We start from the raw sequence: 14,056 nt of genomic DNA on the forward strand, positions 1-14,056 counted from the left end.
ACGGACGATTAATGGAGGGAGGTGTATAATAATAGGGTTATACACAAAATACGGCCCTGTATGGACTCGGGCTCAGTGAGTGACGTATTAGACTCGCCTTCGGCTCGTCCAATACGTCACCCACTGAGCCCACTGAGCCCTCGTCCATACAGGGCCGTATTTGTGAATAACCCTATATTACAATCAATTACAACATGTTTTTGTGGGATAAAGTTTTAAAAATGTCAGAAAAATTAATTAACATATTTGATATCACTCGGGCCTGTCAACTGCATTCAGTTGGCATGGCAAAATAAATCCCAAACTAACGACACTGAACGCCAACCTGTACAACACCCTTAGTGACCTTATGTGTACAAAGCACCAGCAGTCGATTGTAACACAGTACACACAATGCGATATCGGTCGACCTGAAATTTGACACTGTGATCAACCTTCTACCTTTTACCTCCATGGTTGAATATTGACATTGTGATCGATCATGGATGGATTGACATGGCATTTCAAAAGTATGAAAAATGAGACTCAGTAACTTTTGATCACTATAGATTTGATCAAAAACCTATCAAACCCATCAGACAAGGCCCTATTCTTACGCAGAAAACAAAGCTCTCAAGCATTGACTTTCTCTTCCGCGTTTGAGCGAAACAATGTCGGCTTCATTAGGAAATGGTCGGCTATTTGTGGGTATTACATACTTGTATATAAGTCCAATGTTCGGCTATACCCGATGTGAACGTCAGAATAATTCGGGCTGTGATCGTGAAAGCAGGGTTGGCCTCAAGGGCGATTCCCATTTCGCTGATCGCGGTAATATAGTACACGGTATCACAACACGTTCGCTAATCACAGTACTATATAGTGATAGCAACAAGTTCACCATGTAAATTGCTAGACTACATATAGCCACATCGGCACTTCTTAAATATTATTTCCGGCTTGCAAGACCACCAAAAAATCAAAATATTGTTATCAAAACTATAATTTTGGGGCTGGAGAGCCAAACAGTGCTGAAAAGTAGCCGGCCAAAATACGGAAGTAGCCGGTCAATTTGGCCGGCATCCGGCTAAAAATGAACACGCTGTATCACATAAACCAATTGATGTTCCTGATACTTTGCCAATGTGCCAAATTTTGTTGACATCGGTCCTAGAATTAGTGATGAATGGCTCTGGACAGACAAAAATGAAAATTAAATAACCGGCGCATGGCCATAGATCACATTACAAAACAAACTGAAGTGTGTCTGATGTAAGCATGTCAAGGCACTGTCTGATGTATAGCCTACTTACAGTACAAATTCATTGAATATGCAAATGAGCAAATTATGGTATGTCACACTCGTCAAACTTTACTCAAAATTCAATCCAGGTATAATCAGTGTACCTCAGAATTTTGATCAAATTCAGTATATTCACTTTTGATATGTGGTCTAATTACACAAAGTCATTAATATGCAAAAAAATAAACATATAATATTCACCAAAATTTTATTATAAAAATCTCTGTATGAGAAATTTAATTTGCTCATAAGATTAAGCTATGTGCAGCGTTGAGATATGGCGTAATTACAGAAATTCATTAGATATGCAACTGAGATAATTATCATTTAAATTATTGTGGGCTAGTTTTACTATTTTCTCATCTCATTTCTCTAGTCTAACTCTTTCAATTCCTGGTCTCTAGATTTCTCGGTGTTTTCACTTTAATTCCTTCTCAAGGCTGTCCTTTAGATGAATAGACTAAAACAATTTTCAAAAGCCATTCCTTTGAGGTAGTTTGCCCCTCAGAATGAAAGACTTAAACCTTTGCATAAACTTTTCTCAAGCAAATATTCAACCATTCTCTCCATTCAAAATCAAGAATGAAAATCGGGGGGTCACCATGCACGTGCAAAATTTGGTACTAGAGAAACAAATTGCCCAATATTTAACAATATTTGAAATTCAAAATGTCACCATCCATGTATTATCTCTATGGGGGAAGATAAAATTCCCAATTTTCACAAATCTATGCTACTGAAAACTTTATTTACTACTAAGCTTAAAAATGAGCCCCCACAAGTGATAGGCCAAACGGATATGTATTGTAAGTGTTCACCATGGCACCCATTGTACAGGTATATCTTTCATGGGGCAGTGAAAGTCTGAATTTGATTTCAGTTGTTGACTCCTTCCCTAAAACAGTGAAAACATTTGTATTCAAGCAAGCATCTTCCAATTTCTCAGGTTGTCACATATTTTTAGTATGATTTGAAATGCTTTCACTGTACATTTAAAGGGGAAGCCTCCCTTTAAAAGGGTGTGAAGCTGTACATTTAAAGGGGAAGCCTCCCTTTAAAAGGGTGTGAAGCTATGTCAGCGTTCATTGTCTAAAGTAGACACCAAACACGCAACACGCGGGCACACACTCCAGAAAATGCCACATTTTAGTTTCTTTCCAGCCGCAAAAACGCAGACAGACTGCCAAGCGGTCAGCACGAAGCTACTGCCGATCGAACTCTGTGGTTATATTCACATTCTAACACCACTGGAAGACGATTTTTTAGGAAATTCGAGCGTTGGTGGTGGGAAATCAATGACCATTGGTGATTTGAACCGACCATCAATCAAACACTTGTATAAACTCTGTTTGCAGGATTAGCAAAAGGTGCCAAAAGGTTGAGATCAGTTTGTGTTATTAATGTTATAGAAATAAAACATTGTACTGGCCTAGTGTTTGACTGGGAGGAGAACTCCACTAATGCGAGAGCCTGGGATTGAAAATTGCGGCTTAAAGGCCTGTGTCGGCGTCAGATTGTCTTGCAAGGAAATTTACTTAGTAGATTACAATTTCAATGGAAAACAAAAGGCTCTGACACTCCATAATCCTCTTACAGCCTAGAACAAACTTGATCCCGGGGATCAAGTCCCTGGCCTTTAAAGTGAATCATACTATCCTTCTTAGCTTATTTACATGTAAAATGTATCTATATCGTTTTCTCTTTTAGGATATAGTGTTGGATGATAGACCGCATACCCCCCACTATGATGAATCATTCGACTATGACGCACTGAATGCTACATTAATATCAATATCAACAAGCTCCATGAATGGAAGCATATCTGGAACGAGTGTGACTGAGACACCTTCTTCAAGTGATAGCAACTTGCAAACCCAGAACTCTGCCCATCCTTCTGCGATTATCATAAATGGAGCTTTACAAAATGTTCCACCTCTGTCATTGGATGATATCCTGGAATCACCCCCAACACCTGATGATAACTCTGGCTCAACAGATGCAGAACACATTGGGGATTACCTTCAAGTCGGTACCAGTGACAGCCAGAGATCAACAACTGACCAGAGTTCAAATGAAGTAGACAGCTATGCAAGACTAGGAGTTGGGAGTACTGGTACTGGAAGTAGTTATGTTGGTGGGGAGAGACAGCAGGCTGAGAGCAGTTCAGATAACACCCACAGAGGCTCTCAGCAGAAGCTTGGTGAACCTGAGGACTGGGAAGACGGTAGTCAAATTGTAGAATTGCAACTTGTACTCCCCAGCAGTGATATGAATAACAACAATGAAGGAGAAACTGGTCCTCCTCTTCAAGATATAATTGAAATGCCATACAGAGTGGGGATGGTTGAAAATAAGTTTAGTGTGATTCCAAATCTTGAAGAAACCATCAGTGTAAATTCGTGTAATTTAGATTCCAACCAATTGCTTTCAGTAAAAAATGAGGAGAATGATGGTTTGAACAGTGCAGAAATTAGTGAAATTCACCAGGACAGTGACCCACAAATGTTCGCAGATATTGAACGACTACTTTATGAACAGGATTCTTCATCAGAAATTGGAGGAATTGACAATTCAGCAGTTGTATCTGATAACAATAATACTAGTTCAGAAAGCAACACAACGTCCAGCAGTGGAACAGACATTTCTGATTACGTTCAATCTCAAGTGCCCACGACAATGGCGACCGATTCAAATCCGAATGACAGTGGTTACCGTCCGAACACAAATACCAATAAAGAGACACTGCCTATTGATAATACAGTTGATCTCAGTTCCATCCCTGACGTCCCTTCAGAAGACAACGTATCTGAAGACCAGCAAATAGAACCTCAAAGTTTCGAAACCATGGACACTGATCAGCAGGACAGTGACAACTTGTCAAATTTAGAAACTGATTACCACTGTCAATTGAATCACACATCAGATTCAAACTATGTTGCCCAGTCAAATCCAACGCCAGATTCAAATTATATTACCCAATCAAATGAAATGCCAGATTCAAATTATATTACCCAATCAAATCTAACACCGGATTCAAACTATATTGCACAACCAAATCCAACATCAGATTCAAACTATGTTGCCCAATCAAATCCAACATCAGATTCAGACTATGTTGCCGAATCAAATCCCACATCAGATTCAGATTATGTTGATCAATCAAATCCAACATCAGATTCAAATTATGTTGCCCAATCAAATCCAACATCAGATTCAAATTATGTTGCTCAATCAAATCCAACATCAGATTCAAATTATGTTGCCCAATCAAATCCAACATCAGATTCAAATTATGTTGCCAACAGAGAGGCAATCAATGTAAATTCAACCGGGGAACTTTATGGAGATCATACACAACAGAGCAATGAACTTTCTCCAACTACTGCACCATCCAACAGTGTTCCTGAGTTGTCAACAAGTGACAGACATAGCTACACTCCACACAGGGACAGTCAAAACCACAATTCATTTCAACGACAAAAAAGGACTCCAGCTGGGCATGAGTCAACCACTAGTGCTGTTACAGAAAACGGCGTGCTTGCAAATTCAGATGACGGGCATGAGAGTTTATCAGATAACTCTAATGACAGTGCCATCGGCTCTTCTGGTGAAAATGACTGCATTTCTTACACATCTAACTCTTCCACAGGTGGCTCTGCCACATCCAGCTCTTCCACATCACTGTTACTGCCCAGTGACAATTTAACTGCACTTCGAGGAGCAGTAATGCAGCAGGAAACTTTGAGTCCTTGAGCATAGTGATGTAGGAAAATCTGTTAATTTAGTGTGTACTGTAAATGCAAGAGCCACTCAGGTATCTTATGAAGTGTTCAAAATGATCGGTGGCATTGGTGGCATTTGTCACCTAGAAAACCTGTCAATCTGCCACCAAATTTTTTTCCTGGTGGTATTTTTCTGCCTCTAAATTTTGGGTCATCATGTGATCAACCCTATGGCTTGAATGAAGGAATGAACACTACAGAACACACGTTGTCTGACAGCGGAAATACTCATTAGCAAAAAACCCAAACTAATTGCGACATTTGGGCATGAATGAAAACATAGCATGAATCCAAACTTGTGATTGGCTAATCTCCATATTGATGACAGCAGCTTTTGAACACCTGACATGTTGTTACCCTCTGTGATAGCCGCATGTGCAGTCATACGGCACAAGATAAAAGCATGTTGTGACATTTTGAAAACAAAGCCAAACTGCAACCTGCATGAATTAAATAATAATAAATACTTGCAATTCATTAGCCAGTACAGGGCTCAAAAATTCCTATCGCCCGACGCTGATGGCCAGTGAATTTAGCGTTCGGGCAAGTAAAATAAATATGCGTCCCGTCCGACAAGCAAGTGCACCAGCAGTTGAATTAACTAAGCTCTGGACAATTCATGCTTGGAAACGTATTTGATTAGGTCTGTACAGGCCTGCAATCATTGTAAGTCCTTCAACTCTCAGAAGCTTTTTCTGAAAACCCTTGAAAATCCGCCCAACATCGCAAAACAATTGTTCTTGCTGTTGTAAAACATGAAAAGTCATAAAAATAGAGTTTTGCAACATGTTCTCTCTGATGTACGCGGAGTGAACTCAGTATTTTCTATGTGTGCCGTAAAATGGTATGCCCTTGACAGTGATTGCCACTCTCTCTGTGCACGTGTATGACAGTCGATCGGCTTCACGTGATAGTGTAATTGCACCATGTGCTTGGTAAATGGATGTAAACTTATTTGGAGTCATAAAATCTCAGCAATGCTTACTATTAAACGCAATAATCAACCACCGCTTGAAAAAGTACAAGTTTACATCACAGTTGAAACGGGCTCCGTGAACCAAGGAGGCCACATATTGCAGCTACGTATATAGTGTGCGAGATGCAGATAGTTTCAAATTCGTGACCTTGGTTGTTTGGGGTCAGCTCTCACTTACAGAAAACAAATCTGCACTGAAGAGTAACGAAAACGAAACTTGAATCTGCTTTCTTCACGAATACATTTTATCAAAATAAAACTTTGACAGACGGCTGTGCTCAGTGAGCAAACATGTAAACAGGTAAAAAGGTTGCAGATGTGTATATGTCATTGGCAGATTAACACTAGCAGAGCAGTTGTTTGTGATCTCAGCTTGATAATAAAGAGCAGCAGCCATGCACATTGTAAATTAAAGACATGATTTAATTGAGAAAATTTGAAAGTCACACAATCTTATTAATCTTATGCAAAGATTTTTATTTAGATTAGGTTGTGGAAAAATTCCAAATTCAAAGATGTTTTCTAGATGACCAAATCTACAGAAAAAAATAAGTTTAAAGTATTTTCACATTTCTTCTGCTACATTTCAGTTTTGATAAAAGTCCTTCATTTTAACAAAATGTAGTTCATTTTTCAATCTTCATTTTCCTTCTTTGCATTCACTTAATATGCCCAAATTCTTGCTCTATGTTACAAATTACTGGTACAATTATTAGAAATTTAGGGCAAGTAATTTTTCCTCTCGGGCAAGAAAAAATTAAAATTCACTTGTCCCACAGCCAGTAAATTTGAAAATTTTTTTTAGAGGCCTGCAGTAGGGGTTGACTTTTTGTGACGTGTACTCACCATATTTTCAAGAATTTATAAATTTGAATGAGTATGTGGCAATGACATTATGAATTATTATACCGATCACATGATGTGTTAAACTGCCACCAGATTATATATAATTGCCACCTGATTTCATATCCAGTGGCAAACTTTTGCCACAAGAAATACAAAAGTGTTTCTATCCCTTGTAATGTGGGCAATTAAGTGTGGAGCCGCATCACAGGTTGAAATGCCTTTACTGTATATCTTCAAAAGAAAATGCCAGTCCCAAAAACTTTTGCCATACCAATCAGTTATGATGGATGATAACACTTATAAGTAGAAATATTTCCATCGTCTCCATAGTTACATGTATAATCTTGTAGCTAACAGTTGGTAGACAAAATGTGAAGAGTAAAAGTAATGTTCCTAACTATTTTAAGATACATTGCTTGGAAAATTGCCAGTACCTTTTAATCTTAGTGTACAAAAATATCCAGTCTTCAATGACGTATGGAGCTGAGTAAAACTGAATGTTACATTGTATGAAGCAACAATGTTGCAGTCTCAGTAGTGAATGATCACAATCATAATCCAAGAAAGACTGCTCATTCAGTATTTTTTCACAGATTCTTTTATGAAGAGAGAAGCTATGTCACCATTTTATCCAATTATTACATAGTACGGTATGGTGATACCACAGTTTGAATATGATTTTCAAAATGTTACGCAACTTTGTTTTAACTATGTCAAAACTTCCGTAGTAACTATATGACTTCACATTTAGCTGCAAACAGTTACATATTCATAAAAGATTGCAAAACCTACTCTGTAGTTTAGTTTTTATGGGATAAGACATATGGTAGCCCTAATATTCACATGACTGCAAAACAAGGCTGTTGACTTCTTGCTGGCAGCCTTTACATTCTACCAAAGGACTTGTGTCTTTTATGCGTATGTATCAGGTGTACCAAGTACAGTTCTCTGTTTCACAGACCAAATACTTAGGTCTTAAAGGTTTGCATGTTATTTCACATGGATATTGACATGTGATCATGTCATATACAGTTTGTTGGAAAGACAAAAAACCAAAAAAATCTTATTACACACTCTTACCATCAATTGATATTCAGTATTACAGTTTGAATCCATTTTACAGACATGTGCTGCAGCAGTGGACATTATCAGTAATATTGTGATTTTATACAGCTTTGTATATATTGACCTGATACATGTACTTATGACATCTTAGATCTTATCAAATTCGCAGGCCATGTTACAAGTGGACTTAAAGGGGCCATTTTGCAGGAGTGTAAAGTGATGTACTTAACTACTTTGGTTCAAATCAGCGATTAGTCTAGACTGTTTTACAGCCCTGGTATATACAGCACCACTGCAAGACATCATAATTGTAAACTATGGATTTGATTGTATAATTTTAGCAAATGATATGCAAATTTACGGACATCTGCAATAACCTGACAACAGTTGAAATGGTGTTAAACTCTGTGTTGATGACGTTGGTGGTCGAATGAAATCAAACTTGCCTGTACTGAAGAATGACAAGACAGTTGCTGTTCATGGAGGCCTTGCCACTTTGAAATCCAATCTATACAGATCTAGTTAGTCTAAGAATTGACAATTCTGTTATTTCCTCAGTTTCAGTTTGGGATCTCAGTGCTAGGCTGCTTTGAACTGTGATGGTTCCATGTCAGACCATACACTGTATCACTCAAGTAACAACAAAAGAATATAAATGTATTTTAGCCTTGGTGTCACAAGAAAATGACTAATTGTAGTAATACTTGTCATGTCAATCACACATTTTATATACAAGAATATTATTACAGTATAACTTTCACCAATATTTTCTGTCTTCCTGTTTTAATGTTGTTGGTTTTTTTGTATTATTGGGAATGCTTGTAAGGATAGTGCCATTTGTAACACACCTCGTCAAAACTCTCAGTTGTGATTCGTTAGTTTAGAGTCATGTGGTATGCATCATTTTGATGCTGATACTTGCAAAAAGCAAATTACGTGTCAGTTTCGGAAACTTTTAACTAGATAATAGGTCAGAAAAACTGTTGATAGGGGATCTTTTAAAGTGCCATAAGCATGCCACGACCGAGACAAGTAATGATAGCTGAGGAACATTTCGATTTTTAGGCAATAAAATTTGATGAAGTATGTTACAAAACACAATTGACTGATCGTTTTTGGGGGTTTTTTTATGTATAGTTAGTTTTTTCCAAGTCTTTACTTATTCCATATTTTAGTCATATTAACAGTAAACATAAGGGGATTACTTTGCTTTATTTGCATCATTTAAAGGTTGAATACATAAACTAAATAAAGTGACAATGACACTTCACTGTCATCTCATGTGAATTTTAATCAAACTCAATAATGACGACAAGTAGTGACAACACTGTAGTGATAACATTGTCTTGGATTGAGTACTGCCATGATTTTGGCATGTGTGATTGTGGTGTTAGATGTGATGCAGTTTGGTGTGAGAAAATCAGAAATAGTTGACATGGTGCAACATTTTCAATGCAAATGTACAATGCATGTGCCTCCTTCCAGAACTGGGCCAAGTTGAAAACTTGGTGGATTTCAAAACCTGCTGTGTGACTTCTCAGACCAAAAATATCATGAATCAGAACATTCATTTACCAGCAAACCCTCGCAGAATTGACATTAGATCGGAAACTGTGCAGTGACCTTGATTTTAATGACAAAAATTATGTTGCATGGTTGATAAAGCTATCAGACATAGCGCCACCATAGGCCAGGTGTGACTCCTTTTGTTTTCAAAAGACACCTGCTTGGTGGCAGTGTTCAAAATATCATGGCAATTCAGTTGGTCGGGAACACATTAAATCCTCGTATTATTTCTGTAATGCAAGCGCATGTATGGTAATGTTGAACATGGCAAGTCCTTATCGTACACAGCTAGCACAATATTACATCATACAATTGCAATATGATCTGCTTTGAAAGCCAATGGGGAAGTTGAAAGTCATTACTACTGTGCTGTCAAGCAAAATCAGTATAAAGCATGCAAATATAAGAATATCCTCTGCTGCTTACCTGTGTACAGTACAAATTCTGTTTGTGGTCTAAACTCACATTCATTATAAGGTCTGACGTGGCCACTTATCGATGGCATTAAGAAATCTGGTACTGCAGATTTTGAGTCTGAACTATTCAAGTTCCAGTACATGCACTCATCAAATGAAGTACTTTTTAAAATTATGCAGTGTGCTCCCTGTCTGTCGTTTTGGACTTTTACAATAAAATACAAGGGAAACAAAAAGTGACAATGCTGCTCCTGATGACAGGTAAAATCGTAGAGACTTGAACCAGGCTGGGTAGCCTGACAGTTGTATGTCAATGATGGCTGCTCCAGAGAGGCCAGCAATGAGGCAAATCAAACCAGCTCCAGGATCCAGCAGCAGTCCAAACCAAGCAACGAGAGCTGGTGTGACACTGTAGGTCAAGTTCAACCAGTCGGGCTTCACATCTGTGTCGCTCAGCGTGAGACCCCAACGAACTCCTCCGAGAAATGAAAGGATAGTTGCACCGTAGGCCATTTGTGCATACAGTATGTCTGTGCAGATGGTACCGCTTGCAACACTGTACAATGCAGCTGACGCAAACGGAATGAGGCCGGAAAATCCAAGCATTAAAGCTGGCAATGGTGCCTGCGACAGGTACCTGTATTTGTAGGAGTTAAAAACTGTGGCGTTTACATCATCTGTCTTGTTGCAACTTGTGTGGAATTTTGAATTTATTATCCATGCTGAGGAACCCTGTATCTGTCCCACCGTGTGATCTCGGGGTGGGATCTGCAAAACCCCATGTTGGGATCCAGTTTTATAATTTGTACAACACAAAGCTAGACCATTGCTTGTGCTCTCTAATGGTAGAGTGTAACTGTATCCAGATTCTGACCGCAGCTTCCCATCGGCTTGTTGTTTCTTGGCTGACGAGGCAAGTGTGCCCAGTGGTACACGAAGTTGGAACACATATTTCTGTCTGTTGAGGTGAAAATGCCACATTCTAGTGCATCTCCTCAGGAACTGCATCTGAAAGTAAATTAAAGGACAACCATAAGACAGCTGCAACAATAGATCAATTATATATTACCATCCATTCATGTTATAAGAATGCAAGAATGTCTTTTTTACATCTAATTGTACAGATAGTGTATCTTTCGTTGGTCTCGATGTTCCTTGTTTGAGTGCCAGACGAAGAGACCTAACTTTTATAATAGAGTCAATGTTACAAAGAAAGCGTTCATTGGTCACATTTCCTGCTTATTTAATTCACTTAACAGTACTAGTAATATTGATATCTTTGCCAATGTAGTGCAACTTTACAAAACAAACATCTTTGAGGTTTGTCTATGTGATTTCAATCTTTCTGTTGTATGTTTCTTGTATATAGTTTCTTGCATTTGCAATTTTTCTGTTAATAGGTTTGTATTTTATATTTCATATTTTGACTTGTCTTTAAGCTGCTAACTGATGAGAATACAATAAAATGAAATGAAATAAAACTTTTCATCATGATATCCATATACCGGTATTTGTGCTTGCATCCAATTTATCCGTTTCTCAAATATCAGTGTTTCTCCCAGGCCGTTTAACAGGATCGGCCCCGATCCTTTATTTTTTTCGCCCGATCCTTTATTTTTTCGCCCGATCCTTTATTTTTCATGCCGACCCTGTTTCATGTCCGCTGATTCTGAGTGGCTGAAGACCTATTGTTTCTCGGCGGCGATTTTGTCACTTTTATTTCAGCGAGCGTATCAAGTGTGAAACGGTTCTAATGTGGCGATAACACGACGTTCCCGATGATTAAAAGGTTTATTCCATCGCCAAAATGTGTGAAATGGTTAGACTGTTCTCCTTTCATGTCGATGCTTTTGGTGTTTCACACACAATAAGGCAGGGTTATCGGGTGCAAAGCACCCAAAGTCGCGCTTGTCCGCTTGTCTGTGTGAGGAGAATAAATAGGCCGGCCGTATGCAAATGAACATCGGCTAAGACGGATGAAACTTAAATTCAAAAAGCATGAAATGTGTTACGCTGCCGATCGTACAGATAACGGCCATTTTATACAACGGACATGGAGTACACTTAACGAAAGGCTCGGTGTTGCATCTTTGCCAGCGGGCACTCAGTCAAAGCATGGATGGAGGTAGTTCGATGGTCAAAGCATATGTACTATAGGCAACTGGTTGAACTGCCGTTGCCACCAATGTCTCGCACTGGTAAGAATCCAAAGGTCAGAAAAAGTGATTTCGATCAGAAGTGGCTGAAATCGTACGATTGATTGCAAAAATGTATGGTACTGCCGCGTGTTCAGATCGTTGCGTGTCCGAGTTAGCCATTTCGAGATCTGTGTAGCAGTACGTCAACAATTCAACATGACGTTGAAGCCATGTGTGTCACCTCGTGTCACGCATTCGTAACTTGCATGGATTTGTAGATTGACTTTATGAAACAATTGCACTTGATCCAGTTTAAAAACCCGTGACCCGTTTTACAATATTCAAGGCACCATGAAATGAAAGAAAAAGGAACTACATGAGCTAAAATAATCATTCGTGTGGTCATCTGAATACAGCAGCTATGTACGTACGGTTAGGGTATACAGTATAGGTTCAAAGGTCGCGTGTGTTCAAGTGTGCTCCACACAATGCACGGCCGCGGCCGACGCTACGCAGTTGTCAAAGTTTCGTACGTTTGTCGAAGTAGAAGTCGATGCAATTTCAAATCTTGTTCTTGAAATACCTGATATCAATATTTTCGGGCTTCTCTTTATTATGAATTGAGTTTTAAAGTCAACATATTTCACTGCAGGCATGCTCCTCTGACTCAGAATTGTACGTGCAATATTCAGTCCCGTATGAATTTGTCCGTGTGACTGTTTTGCCATGCACGTTTAAAAAAGACGTCCATGGTTTTAGAATAGCAATCATGTACCGGTAGTAACAGAGGATCACATAAAAACGTCTGATTTTGAATGTTATTCAAGAGAGAACTGGAAGACTTTGAATGAAAATATGGATGTAATATATGAAGTGCTTAGTGCATGAAAGATGTTACTTTATCCTTTATTGTGGGATTTTTTCTGATGCTATGGAGTGATTTGTGTATTGCATAATTAACATAAAATTTACATAGTTATTGTTATGCAAATTAGTCGATCCTGTTTCAGAAATTTCTGGGGAGAACACTAAATATGTCATAACTTCCTCACACAGATGACTGCCTGACAAGTGCGAGGTGAGAAATCACACATGCCCATTATTGCACGCCCTCTATGTTGGAACTTGAAGGAAAAAATGGGCAAAATTTCAGTCAATTCTAAACTTAATACATGACTATGTCCACAGATACCATCTATATCAAACAAATTTAGTTCATTTTCCTTGTGACTGTAAACACTGATTCAGACAAATCGTTGCACTGTTAATGGCCATGAATGTGTTGCAAATATGAGAATAATTCTGTACTTTTTACATATCCACATAAGGACTTGAGGGGAACTGCATCATACATGTGTATAGGGTAAATATTTAGTTTCTTCCATTCTAAAGTATAATAAAAAGATAACGGTTGGAAATTTATGTTATACCAAAAAGTTGAGATTGCTTGCGTACTTTTTATTCATGATTGACCGAATCAGAAGAATTTACCTAAAAATCATCCTGCCTACTACCATATCAGAGCAGCTAGAAACTTTACGCTCAAAATTCAAAACTTGAGCAGCAAGTTCAAAAGGCAAATGCTTTGCTAATCAACAGGATTTTTATTATGTACCGTAGTACAGAAAGGAATATTCCAAAGTGTATAAATGACATACCTTGCACTTATGATCTTGAACAGGTTTTAATGAAGATACAGGTAGCTCTTGAAATCAACACATCTGAGTTCAAAAGTAGAACATCGTTCAGGTATTTCCCTTGGTTATCTAAAACAAAACAATTTTACATCTCATTTTGACATACACGTTCTTGAACTAAAATATGCTACTATACTACACACATGCCCAGTCCTCTCTTTGCAAAATTAATTTAAATTCTTTCCTTTCGGCACATGTCTTTATTCATTGTGTGAGGATCAGTATAAACCATATCAGCTGATTCCTGCCTATTGTGTGGAGTTGTGTTGGTGGTTATGACCCATGATT

General features: G+C 38.3%; 1 protein-coding gene across 2 annotated transcripts in view; it reads left to right on the top strand.

Annotated features, from left to right (window-relative positions):
- LOC139138743 (serine-rich adhesin for platelets-like) overlaps window positions 1-5,491 on the top strand; it is an 81,609-nt gene extending 76,118 nt beyond the window's left edge. For both annotated transcript variants that reach the window (XM_070707254.1, XM_070707255.1), the window contains exon 10: window positions 2,990-5,491. In XM_070707254.1, the coding sequence (XP_070563355.1) occupies window positions 2,990-5,035 (2,046 nt within the window). In that variant the 3' untranslated portion in view covers window positions 5,036-5,491. The remainder of the gene's footprint in view (window positions 1-2,989) is intronic.
- The last annotated feature ends 8,565 nt before the right edge of the window (window positions 5,492-14,056 follow it).

This window comes from Ptychodera flava, chromosome 8 (genome assembly GCF_041260155.1).
Source record: "Ptychodera flava strain L36383 chromosome 8, AS_Pfla_20210202, whole genome shotgun sequence".
Taxonomy (NCBI): domain Eukaryota; kingdom Metazoa; phylum Hemichordata; class Enteropneusta; family Ptychoderidae; genus Ptychodera; species Ptychodera flava.